General features: G+C 45.5%; 4 protein-coding genes and 1 pseudogene across 4 annotated transcripts in view; 2 read left to right on the plus strand and 3 right to left on the minus strand.

Moving 5' to 3' along the window:
• Window positions 1–1,995: 1,995 nt before the first annotated feature.
• On the minus strand, window positions 1,996–2,987 carry LOC127585831 (histone H2B type 1-A-like). The gene is made up of 3 exons (XM_052043529.1): window positions 2,983–2,987; window positions 2,728–2,756; window positions 1,996–2,360 (listed from the first exon to the last, which is right to left on the minus strand). Exons 1-3 carry the CDS (start codon window positions 2,985–2,987, stop codon window positions 1,996–1,998), a joined length of 399 nt encoding a protein of 132 aa, XP_051899489.1.
• Window positions 2,988–3,223: 236 nt separating this feature from the next.
• On the minus strand, window positions 3,224–3,943 carry LOC127585832 (histone H1-like). The gene has a single exon (XM_052043530.1). It carries the CDS (start codon window positions 3,941–3,943, stop codon window positions 3,224–3,226), a length of 720 nt encoding a protein of 239 aa, XP_051899490.1.
• A 2,613-nt stretch (window positions 3,944–6,556) lies between these two features.
• On the minus strand, window positions 6,557–6,857 carry LOC127586031 (histone H4-like; annotated as a pseudogene).
• A 7,358-nt stretch (window positions 6,858–14,215) lies between these two features.
• LOC127586025 (histone H2B 8-like) lies at window positions 14,216–14,596 on the plus strand. The gene has a single exon (XM_052043797.1). It carries the CDS (start codon window positions 14,216–14,218, stop codon window positions 14,594–14,596), a length of 381 nt encoding a protein of 126 aa, XP_051899757.1.
• A 1,053-nt stretch (window positions 14,597–15,649) lies between these two features.
• Window positions 15,650–20,243, plus strand: part of LOC127586020 (histone H3-like) — a 208,037-nt gene continuing 203,443 nt past the window's right edge. Inside the window, exon 1 of the mRNA XM_052043792.1 lies at window positions 15,650–15,978. Coding sequence (XP_051899752.1) covers window positions 15,650–15,978 — 329 coding nt within the window. The remainder of the gene's footprint in view (window positions 15,979–20,243) is intronic.

Genomic DNA, 20,243 nt, shown 5'->3' on the forward strand with positions numbered 1-20,243 from the left:
CGGTTTTGCAGAAATCGAATACCCGGACGATTTCAGAGTCACCCCCAGGGAAAATGATCAAGGTTCCCGAAATGACCGTCTGCCAATCGGCGACTTGATAGAAACAGCACAGAAGGGTGGAGGCGAAGGCCAGACGGACACTTGCTCTGTGGGGGAGGAGCCGGGTCTGAATAGCAGACTGGGGCAGGTCGAATGGTCGGAGAACGCGGAAAATGCACATGGTTTAAATGGCCAGCCGGAAAATACTGGCGGGGAAGAGGGCTCGGGAAAATTGGGATGGAAAACCAGACTGCAGGATCCCTTCCGAAGGATAAGGAAACAAATACGTAGAGCGGTGGGAAGGGCTTTAAGGGAATATCAAGGATCCAAGGGCAAAGAAAAGGAATCGTGTTTTAGGCATTAAATTTTGATGTACACGTGTTAAGGATTTCAAAGATTAACCAGTTGCAGATGTTCATTTGTGAATAAACAAAACAGTCCATCAATGTATCAATATTGGCATTATGGCCAATCTTGCCCTCTGATAACTACAGAATAACGGGGCGAAATTGCGGGCAATAGCAGGAAAACTTCCTCCATCACTACTGAAATAACTGCAGTCCAATGAAAATCTGTCTAGATGAATCAATGTAACATAATATGAAGGCGAACCTAGATGAGGACGCTCATGCATTTAGTAGCCGATCGATTCCTTTCAGGTCCGCTGTCATCTGTACCTATAATAATAAAATCAAAGCCGATATTTTTCAAATTCCAAAGCAACAAATCCGTTCTAATTTGTACACGAGTAATAAATTAAAATTCAGTAGGCTAACCTAGCACGGTGACTTCCCCCCACTTCTTTCAGCAGTAGTTGTTGCAGTTTAGCTGAAAAGTCGCCACGGGGACCGCTTGACCTGACTCAGAAAGTGCAGGGGACCTTTGTTTATGGAAATATTTGTGCGAGAGGCAATAAATAAAATGAAAGCATTTTGAAAACTTGTGACTTTCGTAATTGACTGACTCTAAACTACGAATATCCAGTTTTAAACGGCCAAGTTAAGAAGCCATACAAACGCTCAAGATTTGTCTAGTATAAGCGCAATTAAATAAAACATTTGCCCATCTTGCATTTAATTTGGAGAACAATTTCTGACTTTGAAAGCAGTTTGACACTTCGTCGAACTATTTCGTTGCTCTGAAAAGTGCCTTTCGATTTTTGATCAGGCGCTACCGGTTGACCTCGGGAGCCGAGGTCTCTGCAGCCACCCACGTACTCCTACCTGGTCGCTTTCCTGGGCTTGGCCAACCGTTGGCTCCCGTTGCCGGGATCCCCTTCTCTTTGCCCGGCCCGTGAAGCTGTCTCGACCCCACCGTCAAGAGATTCTGGCGGCGGGACCGCGAGGCTCCTTCCTGGGCTCCGCTTCGATCTTGCGGCTGTCGGCGAGGTTGAAACATCTCCCGTCACCCGTACCAGCGAGCCTTTGCTCACTGGGCTCCAAGGAGGGATGTTCCACGCCTCGTCGCAGCCGCTGCTCCACGGTAACATTTCGAGGACCAGATGAAGGGACTCGACCCGAAATGTTGACTGTCCATTTCCCTCCACAGATGCTGCCTGGCCCGAGTTCCTCCAGCATTTTGTGTGTTGCTACTGATTCTCATTGTCCGTCACTGCCAAATGATAGAGCAAAGTAAGAATAAATAGCAGAATGAAGTTTGTTTTATAACTATTTTCGATATCGCTATTTCTTCTGAGCGACTTGTAGTCTGATCTTAAGACGTTACAGACACCGGCAATCTAATTTCAATTTTGAAACAGTAACGTTGAAACCAGATTCCGGTTGAAAATCACGTCCACGACCAAAGGAGCTCCCAGCATCAGGCAGGAATAATTAAGACTTATTATACTTTAGAATATGTTGTATTTATTGATAATCTAGTTACAGCCCAGTTTTAGACTGGGTGAGTGGCTCTTAAAAGAGCCGTTTGGCGGGTTATTCGCTTTTGGGGAGAACTCTACTTGGAGCTGGTATACTTGGTGACCGCTTTTGTGCCTTCCGACACGGCGTGTTTGGCCAGCTCCCCGGGCAGCAGGAGGCGGACGGCGCTCTGGATCTCCCGGGAGGAGATGGTCTGGCGGCGGGTGTAGTGCACCAGGCGGGAAGCCTCGGAGGCGATGCGCTCGAAGATGTCGTTGACGAACGAGTTGATGACACTCATGGCCTTAGAGGAGATGCCCGTGTCCGGGTGGACCTGCTTCAGCACTTTGTAGATGTAGATGCTATAACTCTCCTTCCTGCTCTTCCTGTGCTTCTTGTCGCCTTTCCTGCTCATTTTCATAGCGGTTTTCTTCGAGCCCTTCTTCGAAACGGCGCCTTTACCTCCGGCTGCCGTGGCGCTGGTGGAGACAGAAACAGCGGTCGGCATTGCAAAGCTCTTGCCAACATTCACTTAAAGACCAAATGCAAGAAAAGTGTTCCTCCCCTGACAGCTTCTCCCTTATATACACGGTGCTATGCAAATGAAGGATGGGAGCGCGTCCTTTCCAATTGGTTGCTCTGTGAAAACCATCGAATCCACGTGGTCTGGAATCGCGACTTCACCCACCCAACAGCGTTTTCCTTTACGAAAAATTCAGTTTTAAAGACTCTCAGGGAAGAAAACACAATAATATTCAGGGACGAAGATTGCACTTCATGGCTGGGTTTACAATGAGCTAACAGTACACATGCAAAATTCCAAAGATGCTCGAAATCTGAGGCAAGGACAAAAAATACCTGAAATACTCAGCATGGTTCGGACGCGGAAACGGGTCAGACTGATGCACTTTTACATGAATTGGAAAAGCCTGGAGATAAACAGGATTAAGATCAGGGAGAGCTAGGGGGCGGAAAGATCCCTCTGCGCAATTCGAATGCTAGCCATTAAGTATTGAGGGTATTGGTTTATTATTGTTACAGGTACGAAGATACAGTGAAAAGCTTTTGTTTGCGTGTCATTCACATCATTCCGAGGTAGTAAAAAATAAAACAGAACATATGGCGTTAAGGTTACGGAGGAAGTGCAGTGCAGTTAGAGATGGTAAGGTTGCTGAGAAGCGAACTAACTCAGTCTGCACTTTTTCTTAGATTATTTTAAACACAAGTAAAAACAGTTATGTACGATTTTATTTCCTCTTTTATTAGATCAAAAAATCATTTAGCACATATGTCTTACGTTTTAGGTTAACATAATGTAAACTGTTTCAGCTTTTGTCCGGTTCAACGGTTTTGGAAAGAGTCGGTTTTTGATCCACCAAGTCTGTCGGGTTCACGCTGTGCGGTGCGCTCATCGCCGCCGCCTTGACCCTTCTGGAGCTCCGGCCGCTGGCCAGCGCTCTCTTCACCCGGGCAGCTTTCCAGTGAGTCGCCTTTCTCAAGGCGCCGGACTTTCTGCGGTTCCTGCCCGCTCTCTTCAACCTGTGGCGTCTCCTTTTCCTGCCCCTCGACCTCAGCCTCCGGGGCTTCCTGGCCGCCCGTCTTCTGGCCAACGCCGCCCTGCGGGTGGCCGCGCTAGACGGCATCCTGCCCGCCGGCGCCGTCTCCTCCAGGCTGCCGCCGAGCCTGACCGAGCCCGAGGCGCCGGAGCCCGCCGTCTGCACCAGCGAGCCTTTGCTGACCAGGCTACGCACGGCCCGGTTGACCCGCGAGTTGTTGCGGGCCAGGTTGTAGCCGCTAGCCGACAGCATCTTCTTCATGGCGGCCACCGACAGCCCGCGCCGCTCCTTGGTGGCGGCCACCGCCTTCATGATCTGCTCGGCCACCGTGCAGCCGAACTTCTTGTGCCGGTACGGCCTCCGCTTCTTCTTCACGGCCACCGCAATGTCCAGCACCTCCGCCTCGTCCGGCGGAGGAGGCGGCGGTGGCGGCGGCGGCGAGGCCGTCGCAGAGGAGAGGTCGGTGGCCGCCGTTTCCGTATCTGCCATTCAGTGCCGCGCCCGCCCGCGGTGCTTTCGCTCCGCCGCCGCCGCTGCAGTGACGGCGCCGCGCCGCCCGGGCGCCGGTTAAAGCGGCGGCGCGGACGCGGTGGACTCAACCTGCCTCCCTGCGCCGTCCGGACCGGCGCGGTTTGTGCTTTCTCCTCGCCGAAAACGGCCCGGGTTCAGCTGAACGCCGAGCGCTCGGAAAGCCGAGCCTGCCATCCGATCCCCACCCCGCGCAATCTGTCGCCTGGGCGATGATTTGGAGTTCAGAAACGCTCCGGCGTCCTCCCTAACACCCCATCACTGGGCCGGGCCACCCCGAAGGACACCATTTCCCCCCATTTTCCCGGTTAGAGTATCACACCCCCTTGATACTTCGCCTTGTATTATGCCTTGGACATGCAGAGGAAGAGCTGGGGCTCATATTCCAGACGGTCCTGTTGTTTTAATATCTTAGGCAACCGGGAAAGATCTTGCTAAGCCTTGTCTCATTAACACACTAACTTTGCTGCGTCAAGACTGAGTTGATGAGACTGAGAGGAGCTTGCTGTAACCAAAGATATTTTGCCGTTTTCATGGCAAGACTCCCCAACTACTAAATTCGCAATCAATATCTTTTAATCGGCCGCCCAGGAAATCACAAAGGCTTCAAAATTAAGGGTTACCTCTCAAATCGTGTGATTTTCTATTAATTGGGCAGTTCCACATCTCAGCCTGGACATGCCAATTGCCATTTTTGACCGAATCGTACTGAATTAAACTGATACATTGAAGAAACATTTAGGACGAATGTCAACTGTGGTGGGGACATTATACATGCAAAAACGGATCGGCCGATGAAGAAAACAACAGATTTTCTTTCCAGTATTTGTCAAGCTTTCTGCAAAATGTCCACCTTCATCCCTAGTGCCGTTAGACAGCTTGGAAAATACCTTTTGTTGATAATAAGCTCTTTCAACTGTCATATTCAATCATTTTCTTTATCTCCATGTCTGTACTTTATTATACAATAACAAACTATCTCTTAGATTTCTTCATGCTTCTTTCCAAATACTTCAATTCCACACTTGAAACTTGCGAATACGGTTGCCTCTTCTTTCCTGAAGGACGTATTTTGTAGTACCTTGGGCACCTTTTGCATTCTGAACTGATGGGAGGAAAGAAGCGGTGTACTTGAAAGGAAGTTCTGAAGCAGGTCATCAGACCTGCACACAGTGTTGCCCGGTGCCCCAGCCTTTACTGTATCCATTTCTTCCAGCCATTTCTTGGTATCAAAACTGGCTTCGGTGACAGCGGGGACCCCGAGAACAATCTCAGATGGATAGTCCACTTCACACTTCTGGTTATAAAGGTGGCAAATACTCGAGCCTTGTCTTTTGCATTCAAAGGCTGAGCTTCAGGGTGGAGATTTTCATGGTAGTTTCTTTTTGTATCTGTTTCATAGAACCATTGAATCATAGAACAGTACAGCACAATACAGGTCCTTCGGCCCACAATATTGTGCTGACATTTAAACCTCGCCTAAGACTACCTAACCCCTTCCTCCCACATATCCCTCTATTTTTAATTCCTCCATATGCTTATCTAGCAATCTCTTGAATTTGACCAATGTACTTGCCTCCACCACCGCCCCAGGCAGCGCATTCCATGCCCCAACCACTCTCTGGGTAAGACACCTTCCTCTGATATCTCCCTTGAAATTCCCACCCATTACTTTAAAGCCATGCCCTCTTGTATTGAGCATTGGTGCCCTGGGAAAGAGGCGCTGACTGTCCACTCCATTTATTCTTCTTAATATTTTGTACACCTGTTTCTTAGTTGTCCACTGCCTATAACTTGAAATAATAGGAGCCAATCTGTTGATTGTAGGATCACTTAGTTGGGTCTACTACGCGCTGTTTAGCATGTATGAAAATCCTGTCTAACTGCTCCTCTCCACTCCATGGATGCTCGACACGTTGGGTTCCTCCAGCAGTTTTTTTTTTGCTCTAGATTCCAGCATCTAAGATGAGATAAGATTTCCTTATTAGTCACACGTACATCGAAATACACAGTGAAATGCATCTTTTGTGTCGAGTGTTCTGGGGGCAGCCCGCAAGTGTCGCCACACTTGCTGTGCCAACATAGCATGCCCACAACTTCCTAACCTGTTTGTCTTTGGAATGTGGGAGGAAACCGGAGCACCCGGAGGAAACCCACGCAGACACGGGGAGAACGTACAAACTCCTTACAGACAGTGGCCAGAATTGAACCCGGGTTGCTGGCGCTGTAATAGCGTTACGCTAACTGCTACACTATCATGTCTCCAGTCTGGGTCTCCTTATGTCATTTATGGTTACGCAGTTTCAGGGGTTTGAGCTGTATTATGGTACAGGTGCATGCATAATACTCGAATGGTGGATGACATCCCAGTCCGAAGAGCTAATTTAGTTGTTAGGGTTTGGGGATTGTCATAATTGGTGCTATCAAAATTTCAACCAAAGATGTATCAAGTGCTACTAAAATCTTAGAAATATGGCCTAACCTATCCCTTCAATTCACAAGGTATGCATCTTTTCTTAAGACAAATGATGGCTCTTAAAAGAACCTTTCTACTAATGGTGCTCTTGTCTTATTTCAACCACTGAACCCATACAGGGTTCTCCCTTGATGTTTTAAAGCATAAACCACATCCATAGCAGTGACCGTCTTGTGTTTGGCGTGTTCAATCCCTTATAATATTTTCCAAAAAAACCTTCAAGATAACACGTGTTTCCTCATAGATGAGGCCAGAGATGCGTTTAACGCCCCTGCGGCGAGCCAGACATTGAATAACAGGTTTGGTAATTCCTTGGATATTGTCTCAAAGGACTTTACAGTGGCGCTTGGCACCACCTTTGCCAAGCCCTTTACCACCTTTGCCTCTACAAGACATATCACCAAGATAACAGAATTCTCCAGTGACACGATATATTTGTTTTAGTTGATTTAATATTGCCCTTGCAGACCTGGTTGAAGAATGTAAAAGGGGCGGAATCAAAGGACGCGGCGACCTTTTGGAAAAGGATTGATGAACATATGTGGTTCAACAAACAATAAGAAGTTACTTTCCAGTTATGATTTTTTGAAACCCCGAAAAAACGCGTGAATGAAATGCATAACTTTGTCATTTATTCCGGCTCACTATCAATGACATACATTTACATTTTAAAGCAAATCAAGGGCCCTCAATCGGTAACGAATGAACCTTAAAATTTTAGGGATGAAACTTAACACATCGTGGTTCAGATTTTTCATTGACCCTCTGTCAATTTTCTCTCCTCATTTAAAAACACCCATTTGCTTTTTTTTACATCTGCCATCACTTTTAAGAGAATACACTGAACATTCAGAGATGATCGTTTAAAATAAATGTAACTGGTTAAATCGATTATTGCCAATGTGGATCTTGCCATTGGCAGGTTATTGCAAATTTCTTGGCCTTAAAACACAAGTCTAGAAGTCTAATTTTCATAACTGGCTCCACCGTCTTCATTATTTTCACCAAAATATTACAAAATTTCAAAAGGAAAACCTAATTTTTACTTTTGAGATCATGAGTAGTTTTATCAAATAATCGTTTAACCTCATCAGAACCAATCTAAGATGTGAACATGGTCTTCATTTGCTAGAAGGACTTCAGTCAATGTTATCATAATTCTGAAGAGGATAAAAGTAAAAATAAAATAATGGCATGTTTAAGTCCTTGTTCCCACATCCTCAACTTACACCAAAGCTGTAGCATTTGCAGAGGATGGACTATGGGGGTGATTCTTTGCTTCACTTGAATTGTTGTAGTAATTTGTCATGAGATTGTTAATCTCCTGTTCCCCTAAATGCCAAATTGAGGAATCAACACATATTTCTGCATCCTCAGTGACTAACATCCATTCCACTCCTTCCATCTCCTGATCTCCACAACTCTTACTGGGATTCTGGGACTTTTGTTTTCCATCTTAATTCTTAAAACTTAGTGTCACCTTTCCACCCTTGCTGTTTCGTCTCTTCCAATGTGCCGCTTATAGACTTGCCCCAATACCCAAATTATATGTAAAATCGATACTGAAGGACATATGACATGAATCATTGATAAGTTTGAAACATCGAAGATTTAGCAATAAACGTTAAAACATATACTTAAAAGTTTAAATAATTAGATGGAGGACTGAATGGGCTGCTTCTCTGCAGTAAAGATTTAATATTTTTATGTGAAATCCCATCTTTAAATTTAGGAAGCTTGATTTGATAAATATTGTTGTGAAATAAAACACTATTAAAACACAGAATTGAAATGTAACCACCCATTGCTCCTGCAGTGTGCTTTTGACATCAGGTGATTAGGAATTAGGTTAGGGTGAAAGCTTAGAAGTTGAGGTTAATATATGAGGCCAGGATGTGAAGGCTGAGGTGTTAGTGTTAGAAGTCGGGAAAACATTAACACTAATGGGATTAGAGTTAAGTTAGACCTTGGTGGTTAAAATTAATGTTAAAAGAGTTAAAAAGTTGTGAAGGCCAAAGTCACTAGATTCCTCCAATAAATACATAGAACGACAAGGCACTCATATTAACTGTTATGTGACCAGGAGACTGAGGTTGGAAATAAGAACAAATACTAGTGTGTGTACTCTAATTTAGCTTCATGCATCCAAAGTGATTTAGTACTGCGTTGATTTGGCAAAAATGGAAAGGGCCATGCTTTAGAATTACTGCCCATTTTCCTTCGTTGTAATTTTATAGTTTGTGTGGAGTGTTATATTGACCACTGAGGTTTTAAAGCAGCCCGCAGATAAAAGATAGTCTGGCTTGTTTCTGGAGAAACTAGATTAACCCATACACAAACTTTTAATATTTCCTCGATCGAGAATGGAATAAGAATTGTTAAAACCGTCAGAGGTTTTGACAAATGTACGTTATATAAAAACTTGTAGGTTTATAGTTGGATAAAACCCAAACTTCCCTTTAATAGATATTCCAAGGCCAAACTATAGTATTTGTAATATTGCAGAGGTAGGTTCGTGATCTCAAATAAAAGAACCATTGTGCCCGAGCAGTATTCCAAATTCAATCGGACCGAAGGAACTGGAATAGGATTACTGGTTCCCCGACTATTAAAAAAAATCAACTAAATAAAAGTACTTCGAAACGTGGAATGAAACCTTGGCATTGAATTGATAGCACCCTAACTTCAATAAATTAAAACGATAAAGCGCAAGAAAGGCGCCCAGTAATAAACAAAAATGTGACAGGGAGAATTATTGCTTGCTTCTCTTATTTCTGTATTTGTTTAAAACCCAGACCATCTTCCAACGATGTCTTAATACCAACTAAATTTATTTCTCTGATCATCGGTGGCCCTTTGCGAGATTAGAGCATCTGAACGGGCCGTCATCGGAATGCTTTAAACCCATTGGTTGAAAGGTAGTCACGATTGCTGCTTTCTGATTGGCTGTAGCCCTGCGGCTTCAGGGTATATTTTCAATCCGTCTATGCAAATGAGGGGCCCGGTTACGTTACAAACGGTTTAACTGTTGGCCGTTGGCTGATTTGAATTTTCAAGCCTGGCCACGGGATCAAATGAAGCCGTCAAAAGCTCTCAAAAGTTTGAATGACCTTAAATGGCATTAATATATCCTAAAACCTGTTTATTGGGATAATTTCATTCTGCACATTTGTTTGACTTTAGGAGAAATTTTCTGCTATACTGCGAGCTAAATTTAGTATTCAGTTTTTTTTCATTTCAACCATGAACACATTGCGCATTCCAATCAAAGCACACCAGAAGTTCTTAATTCATTTCTACTTTTCTTTCTGACACAAAATCTTCATCAATTGTGTGGTAATTTCTTAAATAATTTTAAGAGACCTTAAATATTTAAATAATTTAATTAATTTCATCCACTCCAAAGCATTGAGGTAACCCTGATCAAGGACACCAACAGTAGCCTAAGTAACTGGTTACAGGACAGCTTGAGTTTAATCACTTAATTCCCCTCTATCTACCATCATCTGCATGCTCCATCCTTAAATCCAAGCAGCGCCAACGACAGTCCAGATGAAGGGTCTTGACCTGAAATGTCAGCTGTCCATTTCCCTTCATAGAGGCTGCCTGACCCGCTGAGTTCCTCGAGCAGCTTTAGTGTTAATCCAACACATAGATCTCTTTTGCTGGGCTTGGCTTAGCCCAATGTTCATGAGCACATTTCTGCTTTCAAATGCATGGCTTAGATGCTAAGAATATATTGGCTGCACCAAATTATACCTTTGCAGTCACCTTCAGCTCTTCAGCTACTTCTGTGTTGTCTGGCTCTCTCCACACAATAAAGTCACAAATATTGTAGAACAGTCTGCAGCTTAATACTAAAGCCTTTGTGACCCATTAAGAATTTATCCTTGATGACCATGCCATTGACAATGTGGCTGCTTCATCATAATGAGAATGGTAAATTGGTAAATTGGTTTATTATTGTCACATGTACTTTGTTTTACATGCCATCCATAAGTATCATTTCATCACATCAGTACATCGAAATAGTACAAGGGAAAACAATAACAGAATGCAGAATAAAGTGTTACAGTTATAGAGAAAGTACAGTGCAGGCAGACTATAAAGGTGCAAGGGCCATGGCAACATAAATTGTGAGGTCAAGAGTCCATCTTTTTGTGCAAGAGGTCCATTCTATAGGCTTACAACAGTGGGATGGAAGCTGTCCTTGAGCCTGGTGGTACATGCTTTCAGGCTTTTGTATCTTCTGCCTGATGGGAGGGGGGAGAATAGAGAATGTCTGGGGTGGGTGGGGTCTTTGTCATGTAATATGTTGAGTGCTAGGCTGTGTTTCAGACTCATCATCAGGGGCATCTATTTCCACCTCCATTATAGTGCTTTTCATTGCATTTTTGTTGACATTGAAGTCCTTATCCACATCACTGCTGATTTATCACAGTGGCAGAACTCTCACCCCCAAACGAAAGGTTAAAGTCACATGCAGGGAAGTAAACATGCAAAGCGGACCTTGATTTCTGTACATTGCATTGTATGTTTCAGTGCTTTTCCTTCCATTTGTGTTGACCTTAAAACCCTCATCCACACAACTGCTAACTTACCACATCGGACAAACTCTCACCTCTGAGTGAAAGCTTCACGACTCACCCATGGAATTAAACATACACTGTTGACCTGGATTTCATTGCAGTGTTGAGTGAGTATGTCACTGTTGATGTACTGCAGATCAGACATTAAATGAAAATGCTTACACATTACATTCATTTGCGTTGCTGTTCATTGAAGAGTCCTTAATGGACTCTGAACAACCATGCTGTCATATCTGAAGCTGAATGATTTTTGGATCTTATGTTTATACCATAAGTAAGATTGGCCACTTTCATCTCTGTAACATTACCCACTTTGCCATTGCCTCAGCTAATCTGTTTCTGAGATCCTCACTTGTACCTTTGTTACCTCGAGATTTTGCTATTCCAGTGCACTCATACATAGTCTTGTTATTGTTCCCAACATAAGGTAATGCCAAACTTCGCTCCTCATTTCCCATTCATTTCTCCCCTGTGCTTGTTGACCTAAACTGGATCCTGGTTGAGAGATCTATTTTAAAACTCTCTCCCCTGTTTTCAGATCTCTCCATGAGCTTGTTCTTTCCTTTCTCCTGTAGACCTGCATCCCTCCAGGACGTCTAAATTCCTCTAATTCTAATCTGTTGGAATTTAATTGTGCCTACTTTGGCAGGCATGCCTTATGGTGTCAAGGCCCTAAGCTCTGGCATTCCCTCAATATACCTCTTTCCTCCTTTAAAATGCACCTGAGGAGCTTCAGATCACCTCCTCTATCACAGTGTCATGTTTCTGCTCAGTTAAGGACCCGTGAAGTGGTTTGATGGATTTTTGCAGTCACAAAGGCATTAGATAAATGGAAATTATTCTTTGCTGTTGACCTGAGTCCTGATGAAGGATCCCAGCCTGAAATGTCGACTGTTTATTTCCCTCCATGGATGCTGCCTGATCTGCTGAGTTCATCCAGCACTTTTTGGGTATTGATCCAGAATTTTTTGTGTCTCCAGAAGCTTGATAGTGGCTTGGTGGTCGGGCGAAGAGCCTTTTTCCATGTATGTCTCTGATTATTCTCCATATGTGAATGATGTCAATAAAGCGACTTTTTATTAACCATTCCTAGTAACCTTGATAATGCAACATTGAGCCTTCCTTGTGAACGTAAGTTCTTGTGATAATAAGGTTATTTATAATAATAAGGTTATTTAGGGAATTGCAACATTGTTAATCAGCATTGATGAAGGACAATGGCCAAAGTCTGTGATGTGACTCAGATGGGAGGAAATCATATCCTTATGATATTTCTACTTTGTCCTTTAAATTACTGGAATGGAAAGTGGTTTTGAAGTAAAATTGGCAGGTTGTTGCTGTGTGTATAGCATACTGCTATCCTGATGGTAGTGCTGCCTGTACCATAGTGCTCTGATGCAGATAATGACAAGGTTGCTGATGAACCAGAAATGAACTTTCCTGAGTTTCTTGGGTGTTGCATCAATTAGTTGCAACCATCTATTGAACTAATTCATGGTTATTTTTGTAATCCACCTCTTTGCAGAAGAGTTATAGATATACAATGAATAAGCTTTAAGTGTCAAGAGAGGACCTCCTTGTTGGACAACACCCAGCATCTGCCATGCAACAACAATTACATTGTTTAAATGATGGGTCCTGTTGAGCTTCTGCTCAGAGGGAGGACCCTCCTGTCACATGATGGTATGTTGGACAAGGTGAATGGATCTTCCAGAAGAGACAGAAAACGTTTGTGGGGACATTAAATTATTCAGTTATACAACAAGGTACGTAATTGCTCAGTGTGCACCAGGTTATTATATTCTGTGGCTTGTTACTGGTTAGTTAAGTTAAATTCCCAATCACACATGTTGCATAGTCTTCACAAAACAGTTCACTGTCATTCAACAAAACCAAGATACACACATTCATTGAACAGAGCCAATGTGTACATGCAGCAGGGCAACATTAATAATGTGTGTGTTTGACACTAACCTCTGAAGTTTTCACCTTTAAATTCTTGCACTTGCCCGGGCAAAATGCAAACTATGGTAACTTTGATACAAGGGATATGTGGATATCCACTAGTTCTATACTCAGAAGGCAGAAACTAACAGACTGTGTAACATGCTAGATCACAGTTATTCACAGACATGACAATACACAGAAGCTGCTGGATAAGCAAATATAAAAAGTACATAATACTATACAAAAAAGCTGACCCCCCCCCATTCCCCATTTCTCATTTCTTTTTTCCCTTTTCCTTGGAGCAGACTCGATGGGCCGAATGGCCTGCTTCTGCTCCCTTGTCTTGTGATCTTGTGATCTTGTGATTGACTGTTTGACAAACGTAATTGACAACAGACGAGTTTTTGTTATGACAATGCCCTTATCTGATCTCATTTGTTATTACAGGAAATTCAGATTGCAGAATCCAGTAATAGCATACTCTGTCTTATATTTTCCCTGCTAAAATTGCATACATTGAGACTTTAAGGTGCCAGGCAGCAAAATATCTCAATAAAAATAGTGTGCAGTAAACGTGCTTGGTAAAATCAATATACATTTTATGTTTGTGCTTATTTGGAGAAGTAACATTTATCCTGCCTTGGTAAAATACATAATAGAAATGCATATGCAAAATAGGAGATTTGCAAAAGCTGTATTTTTGATAAAATGTCAGAACATTTTTTCACAGTTGGAGTGGTTTAAATGATTGCCCATCAGTCATATTGGTATTGTAAAGTAACTTAATAACCTGTCCTGTGTTTGATATCCTGATGGTACACTGGGTCATATTTCAATTTCCAGCATCTGCAACTACTCTGATCTGTTTTTCTACCTGCTTTCTTATCTGCTTGATAACCTCCAACAAACACAGCGCCGATGATACAATTTAGTGGGCGATACAAGAAATTAACAGCGCAATTAATATGCCAGAAAGTGTCGTTGGAACAGCGGTCACGTCGATTACACAGCCCGCGTGTAAGGGGTTGTTATTTACATGTGAAACTCGAGCGTTGCTGATTGGCCAATTGGCACCAATTGTTTCTTAGCTCACTAAGGATACTGTAACGCAAGAGCCGGGTTACCAATAGGAATCTGTCACTTTGTAACTCCTCATTTGCATACAGTGAGCTATTAAATAGAGCGCCCAACACAGTTTCCTCACAATTAGCGTCTCCGACCATGCCTGAACTGGTTTCCAAGGGCATTGCGCCTAAAAAAGGGCCGAAGAAAGCGGCCACTAAAAAGCGAGTGAAAGGCGAAAAGAAGCGTAGAAAGATAAGGAAGCAGAGCTACAGTATCTACATCTACAAAGTGCTGAAGCAGGTTCACCCGGACACGGGTATCTCTTCCTCGGCAATGAGTGTCATCAACTCGTTCGTCAACGACATCTTCGAGCGCATCGCCTCCGAGGCTTCCCGCCTGATCCGTTACAGCAAACGGCAGACCATCTCATCCCGGGAGATCCAGACCACCGTGCGCCTGCTGCTGCCCGGGGAACTGGCTAAGCACGCCGTCTCTGAAGGGACAAAAGCAGTCACCAAATACACCAGCTGCAAATAAATCTTTTGCTTCATACCGTTCAACCCAAAGGCTCTTTTCAGAGCCGCTTAGAACAACGAGGAAGGACTATTAACTCTTTATTTTTGTCGATAACAATATGGATAGGATCTTGCGAAACAACTTTTACCAGAGCAGAATCACACCATTTAATCACATTAGCCCCAAGCGATTTAGCTCTTCGGATTTGGATCTTTATAATGAAATATAGTTACATTTGTTGAAGGTCCTGGTTAGGAAGATGTGTTTTTTTTTGTTTACGAAGAACATTGCTTAATTGCTTACAGGATTAAATCTTTCAAAGCTCACTAGCTTCTCCCCCTTGTGATCTCGTCTAGGGATCCACCGATTTTCAATTCAGCACAATTCCTTAACTATTCACCACAGGCGAATTACATACATTCTGATTCTCGCCAGATCTGTCTTCCCTTTTACTTTCTTCTGACCCCCATCTCTCACTGAGTCCCAACCATCACTGCATTTTCACCATTTCTGATTTTGCCCTCTATGATCCTGAAACGTTAACCCTCAGCCTGGATTTGGCTTCATCCCCTCTTGTCCCCATTCCGACGGGGTATTGAGCCCTCCTTCCATCCACCTTTACATCTGCGCCAATTTCTTCACCCCAGACTATGGGCACTTTCTCCCATCTTCAGAATTCCGATCCACTCAGACCTCTCCCTCTGGTCTCCCACTCTCTTTAGATCCATTCATCGCTGACTGTCCATGTGACCCTCCCTCAATCAGCACCACTACCACCGTGTCATTCAGTCTCTTTTGCTATCCACTCGATCACAGATTATTATCCGACCTCCTCACCACTTTTCTTTGCAATTTCAAACGTGAACGCTTTCTAATTTTTCCCTGTACTGTTGATGTGAGGTTTCCCCTCGGGTTTTTTGAGGATGTTGCAATATTTGAGCGTATTGAAAGGCGCGCCAATCAGGTACAAGATTTGCGAAGCTTCGGCCCAATCACAAGGCGCCAATTGGTTGGCGGTCCTATAAAAGTGGCAGCAATGGGCAGACGGGTGATGCTGAATTTCAGGGCAGTGAGATGGCAAGAACTAAGCAGACAGCGCGCAAGTCGACGGGCGGCAAAGCTCCCCGCAAGCAGTTGGCCACCAAGGCGGCCCGCAAGAGCGCTCCGGCCACGGGAGGCGTGAAGAAGCCGCACCGGTACCGGCCGGGTACGGTGGCACTGCGGGAGATCCGGCGCTACCAGAAGTCCACCGAGCTGCTGATCCGCAAGCTGCCCTTCCAGCGCCTGGTGCGGGAGATCGCGCAGGACTTCAAGACCGACCTGCGCTTCCAGAGCTCGGCCGTCGTGGCCCTGCAGGAGGCGAGCGAGGCTTATCTGGTGGGGCTGTTCGAGGACACCAACCTGTGTGCCATCCACGCCAAGCGGGTCACAGTTATGCCCAAGGACATCCACCTGGCGCGGCGCATCCGCGGCGAGCGCGCTTGAATTAATTTCGTTGAAGCGATTTCAATTAAACGGAAACCAAAGGCTCTTTTAAGAGCCGCCAAATCCGTGAGTGGAAGTAGCTGTAATGCGGGAAAAAACGAGTGCCTCAATGTGGCTCAAGCACAAAGTTCTCTGACATCTGCAATTAACCAATATGCAACTTTTCCATTCGGTTCTGCACGAATAGGAATTGCATCTATCATTGTGGTCTATATTACTAAAAATGCATTGAATGGTGATTATAGTCGGATCAAAATTGGCTATATAATTTTTTTTAGTAGAGCAGTCAAGCCCAAATTCCGATGTTAATCAACTCCACCTCTGGCTCCGACCTCGCCCCAGCAGCCCCCAGGCCGAGATCTCTTAAACTGCCGCTGGGTCCTACTTCTCTGCTTTCACGACCACACTCCACCCTCCCCTGGTTTCCCAAGCTTCCCCCCACCCCTTGACCCCCCCTTCAGTCCTTTGAGCCCCCAAATTCCTCCCACCCCACCTTCCCCTGACTCCAGCTCCAACCCCTGATGTGTCTTCACTATCCCCTCCGACCTTCCCCTCTCAGGCTGAATGTTCAGTCCTGAGCAGGGATCTGACCTCCATCACCCCGCGCCCACACCTCAACGAGTTCCGTGCCAGCCATGACACCAAGATCTACTTTGTCTAGCATTTCACCCCACCTCCCCCCCCCCCATGACCCCTTCTCCCGCCTTAAGCTCTCTTCCTCCTGTTGGACACCTCGTCCTGGCCTTCTGCCCGCTCTGGATATCTTCATCTCTAACTGCTGACGGAACCATTAACCGTCTCAGCTTCACCACTACTGTTATCTACTCCAACCTCACCCCTCCGAATGCACTGCCCTCCACACCAATCCTAATCTCACTATCAAACCCGCAGACAAGGGCGGTGCTGTTGTAGTCTGGCGGACTGACCTTTACCTTGCTGAGGCCAGACGTCAACTCTCGGACACCTCCTCTTACTTATCCCTCAACCTGGAGCCCACCAAGAAACATCAGGTCATTGTCTCCCGCACCATCACCGACCTCATCACCTCTGGAAATCTCCCCTCTACAGCCTCCAACCTCACAGTTCCCCTACCCCACACTGCCCGTTTCTACCTCCTACCCAAGATCCGCAAACCTAACTGCCCTAGTAGAACCAGGTTTCTGCCTACTCCTGCCCCACCAAACTCGTGTCCTCATATCGCGACTTCATTTTGTCGCCCTTGGTCTAGTTCCTTCCCACCTACGTCAGTGACACTTCGCATGCTGTCCATCACTTCAACAACTTCCAGTTCCCCGGCCCTGATCACCTCATTTTCACCATGCACGTCAAGTCTCTGTACACCTCCATCACCCATCGGGAAGGCCTTAAGGCTCTCCGCTTCTTTCTCGACAACAGATCCAACCAGTTCCGTCTCCACCGCCACCCTCCTCCATCTGGCAGAACTGATACTCACCCTCAACAACTTCTCTTGGCTCCTCCCACTTTCTCCAAACTAAAGGTGTAGCCATGGGCACTCGCATTGGCCCCAGCTATACCCGCCTCTTTGTCAGCTACATTGGACAGCCCATGTTCCAAGCCTACATCGGTAACGCTCCCCAACTCTTTCTCCACTACATTGACGACTGCACTGGGGCTGCTTCCTGCACCAGTGCTGAGCTCGTCAATTTCATCAACTTTGCCTCCAACTTCCACCCTGCCCTCAGATTCCCTCGGTCCCTCTCCAACACCTCTCTCCCCTTTCTGGATCTCTCTGTCTCCATCTCCGGAGACAGATTAACCACCAACATCTCACTGACTTCCACAGTTACCTTGACTACACCTCTTCCCACCCTGTCATTTGTAAGGACACCATCCCCTTCTCCCAGTTCCTCTGCCTCTGCTGCATCTGTTCCCATGATGAGGCTTTCCATTCCAGGACATCCGAGATGTCCTCTTTTTTCAGTGACTGGGGTTTCCCTTCCACCACCATCAATGCTGCCCTCACCAGCATCTCCTCCATTTCCTGCACGTCTGCCCTCCTCTACCCCGCCCCCGACATAACAGGGACAGGGCTTCCCTTGTCCTCACCTACCACCCCACGAGCCTTCGCATCCAACACATCATTCTCCGCAACTTCCGCCACCTCCAATGGGATCCCACAGCCAGACACATCTTCCCCTCACCCCCTCTTTCCACCTTCCACAGGGATCACTCTCTCTGCGACTCCCTTGTCCACTCGACTCTCTCCACTGGTAACCCCCTTGGCACTTATCCCTGCAACTGCACCAAGTGGTACACCTGTCCCCACACCTCCTCACTCACCACCATTTAGGGCCCTAGACAGTCCTTCCAGGTGAGGCAGCGCTTCACCCGTGAGTCCAAGGGTGTCATTTATTGCACCCGGTGCTCCCAGAGCAGCCTCCTCTACATCGGTGAGACCCGACGCAGATTGGGTGACCGCTTCGTCGAGCACCTTCGCTCCATCCGCCGTAACAGCCAGGACCTCTCGGTGGCCACCCACTTCAATTCTGCACCCCACTCCCACAGTGACATGTCTATCTACGGCCTCCTCTACTGCCACGTTGAGGCCAGACACAGGTTGGAGGAACAAAACCTCATATTCTGTCTTGGGAGTCTCCAACCTGATGGTCTTGACATTGATTTCTTTAACTTCTGGTAACCCCACCTCTTCTTCCCCCCCCCCCACTCCTTTGTCTTCCCTTATTCCTGTGGCTCCCTTACCCCCACCCTTTGACCTGCCCATCTCCTCTCCTCCCCTCCTCCATCTTTCACTCCATGGTTCCACTGCCTCCTCCCTACCGGATTCCTTCTTCTTCAGCCCTTTGCCTCTTCTACCTCTCAGCTTCTTACATCTTCCCCCCCCCCACCCATCTACCTACCCCCCTCTCACCTGGACCCACCTGTCATCTGCCTGCATGTGCTCCCCCCTCCCCCCACCTTCTTATTCCGGCTTCTGCCCTCTCCTTTCCAGACTCAGCCTGAAACGTCAACTGTTTATTTCCCTCCATGGATGCTGCCTGACCCGCTGAGTTCCTCCAGCACTTTGTGTGTATTGCTCCAGATTCCAGAATCTGCAGAATTTCTTGCATCTCCATCAAAATAATGTACCTTCTGAATTTGAATTCTATTTCCACTGCTGTTACTGAAAGGACTGAAAAAAGCAGCAAAATTTTAAATATTAAGCAGATTATCTTGTTTTTGAGGGACTGGCCATTCATTGTCTAGGATCACATATTCGTCGCCTGAAATTCTGACTGGAAACCATCAACTTCAAGTATTATTTCTTTGTTCCCTCCACAGCTACCACCTACCATCCATTCCAGCATGTTCTGATTTTGTGTCAGACTTCCAAAAAGCTTCACCTTTCCAAAAAGTAATTTTTCTTGGCAAAATGAGCTTTGGGAATGGAAGAGAAATTCCACGGGTTCAAGGGGTTTAATCTAATTGAATTTTTACACCCTGAGTACAAGGTTCAGGAGCTCCCAATGGTGTCTGAATTGGCAGGTGTTATCATTTTTTGTTAATCTTTAGAATACAGTGGGTAGAACGTAAGAATGTACAAAAGAATTGAAGTTGACAATTCAGTCCCTGGAACCTGTTTCAACATTCGATAAAGTTGTGGCTGATCTTGGTAACCTCAAAACCATCACTATATTACTTGATTCCTCTGATATCCAGAAATCTATTGATCCCTATTTTGGGATCCCTATCAATGGTTGAATCTTAACAGTCCTCTGAGGGTGAGAGTTGCAAAGATTCACTTGCCTCTGAATGAAGGAAGTTCTCCCCATTGATCCTGAATGTCTACCCTCTATTTTAAGACGGTGACCCTTGGTTTTTGATTCTTCAGCCAGAGGGAATATCCTTTCTGTATCTACCTTGTCGAGCACTCTGTGAACTTTGCTTCTCAATGTGGCCACCTCTCATTCTTCTAAAGTCCAAAGAGTATTGAGGCCTGGACTACTCAATCTCTCTTCAGATCTCAGACCTACCATCCCAGGAAACCATTCTGTGAATCTTCACTGCATTCCCTCTACGTCAAGCATATCCCTCTTTTATATAAAAAGAGTTATATAAAAGAGGTATAGAGCACAGAAGCAGGCCCTTTGGCCCAATTCGACCAAGTTGCCTACCTGAGCTAATTCTGTTTGCCTGTGTTTGGCCCATATCCCTCTGAACCTTT

The sequence above is a fragment of the Pristis pectinata genome, chromosome 34 (genome assembly GCF_009764475.1).
Source record: "Pristis pectinata isolate sPriPec2 chromosome 34, sPriPec2.1.pri, whole genome shotgun sequence".
NCBI lineage: Eukaryota > Metazoa > Chordata > Chondrichthyes > Rhinopristiformes > Pristidae > Pristis > Pristis pectinata.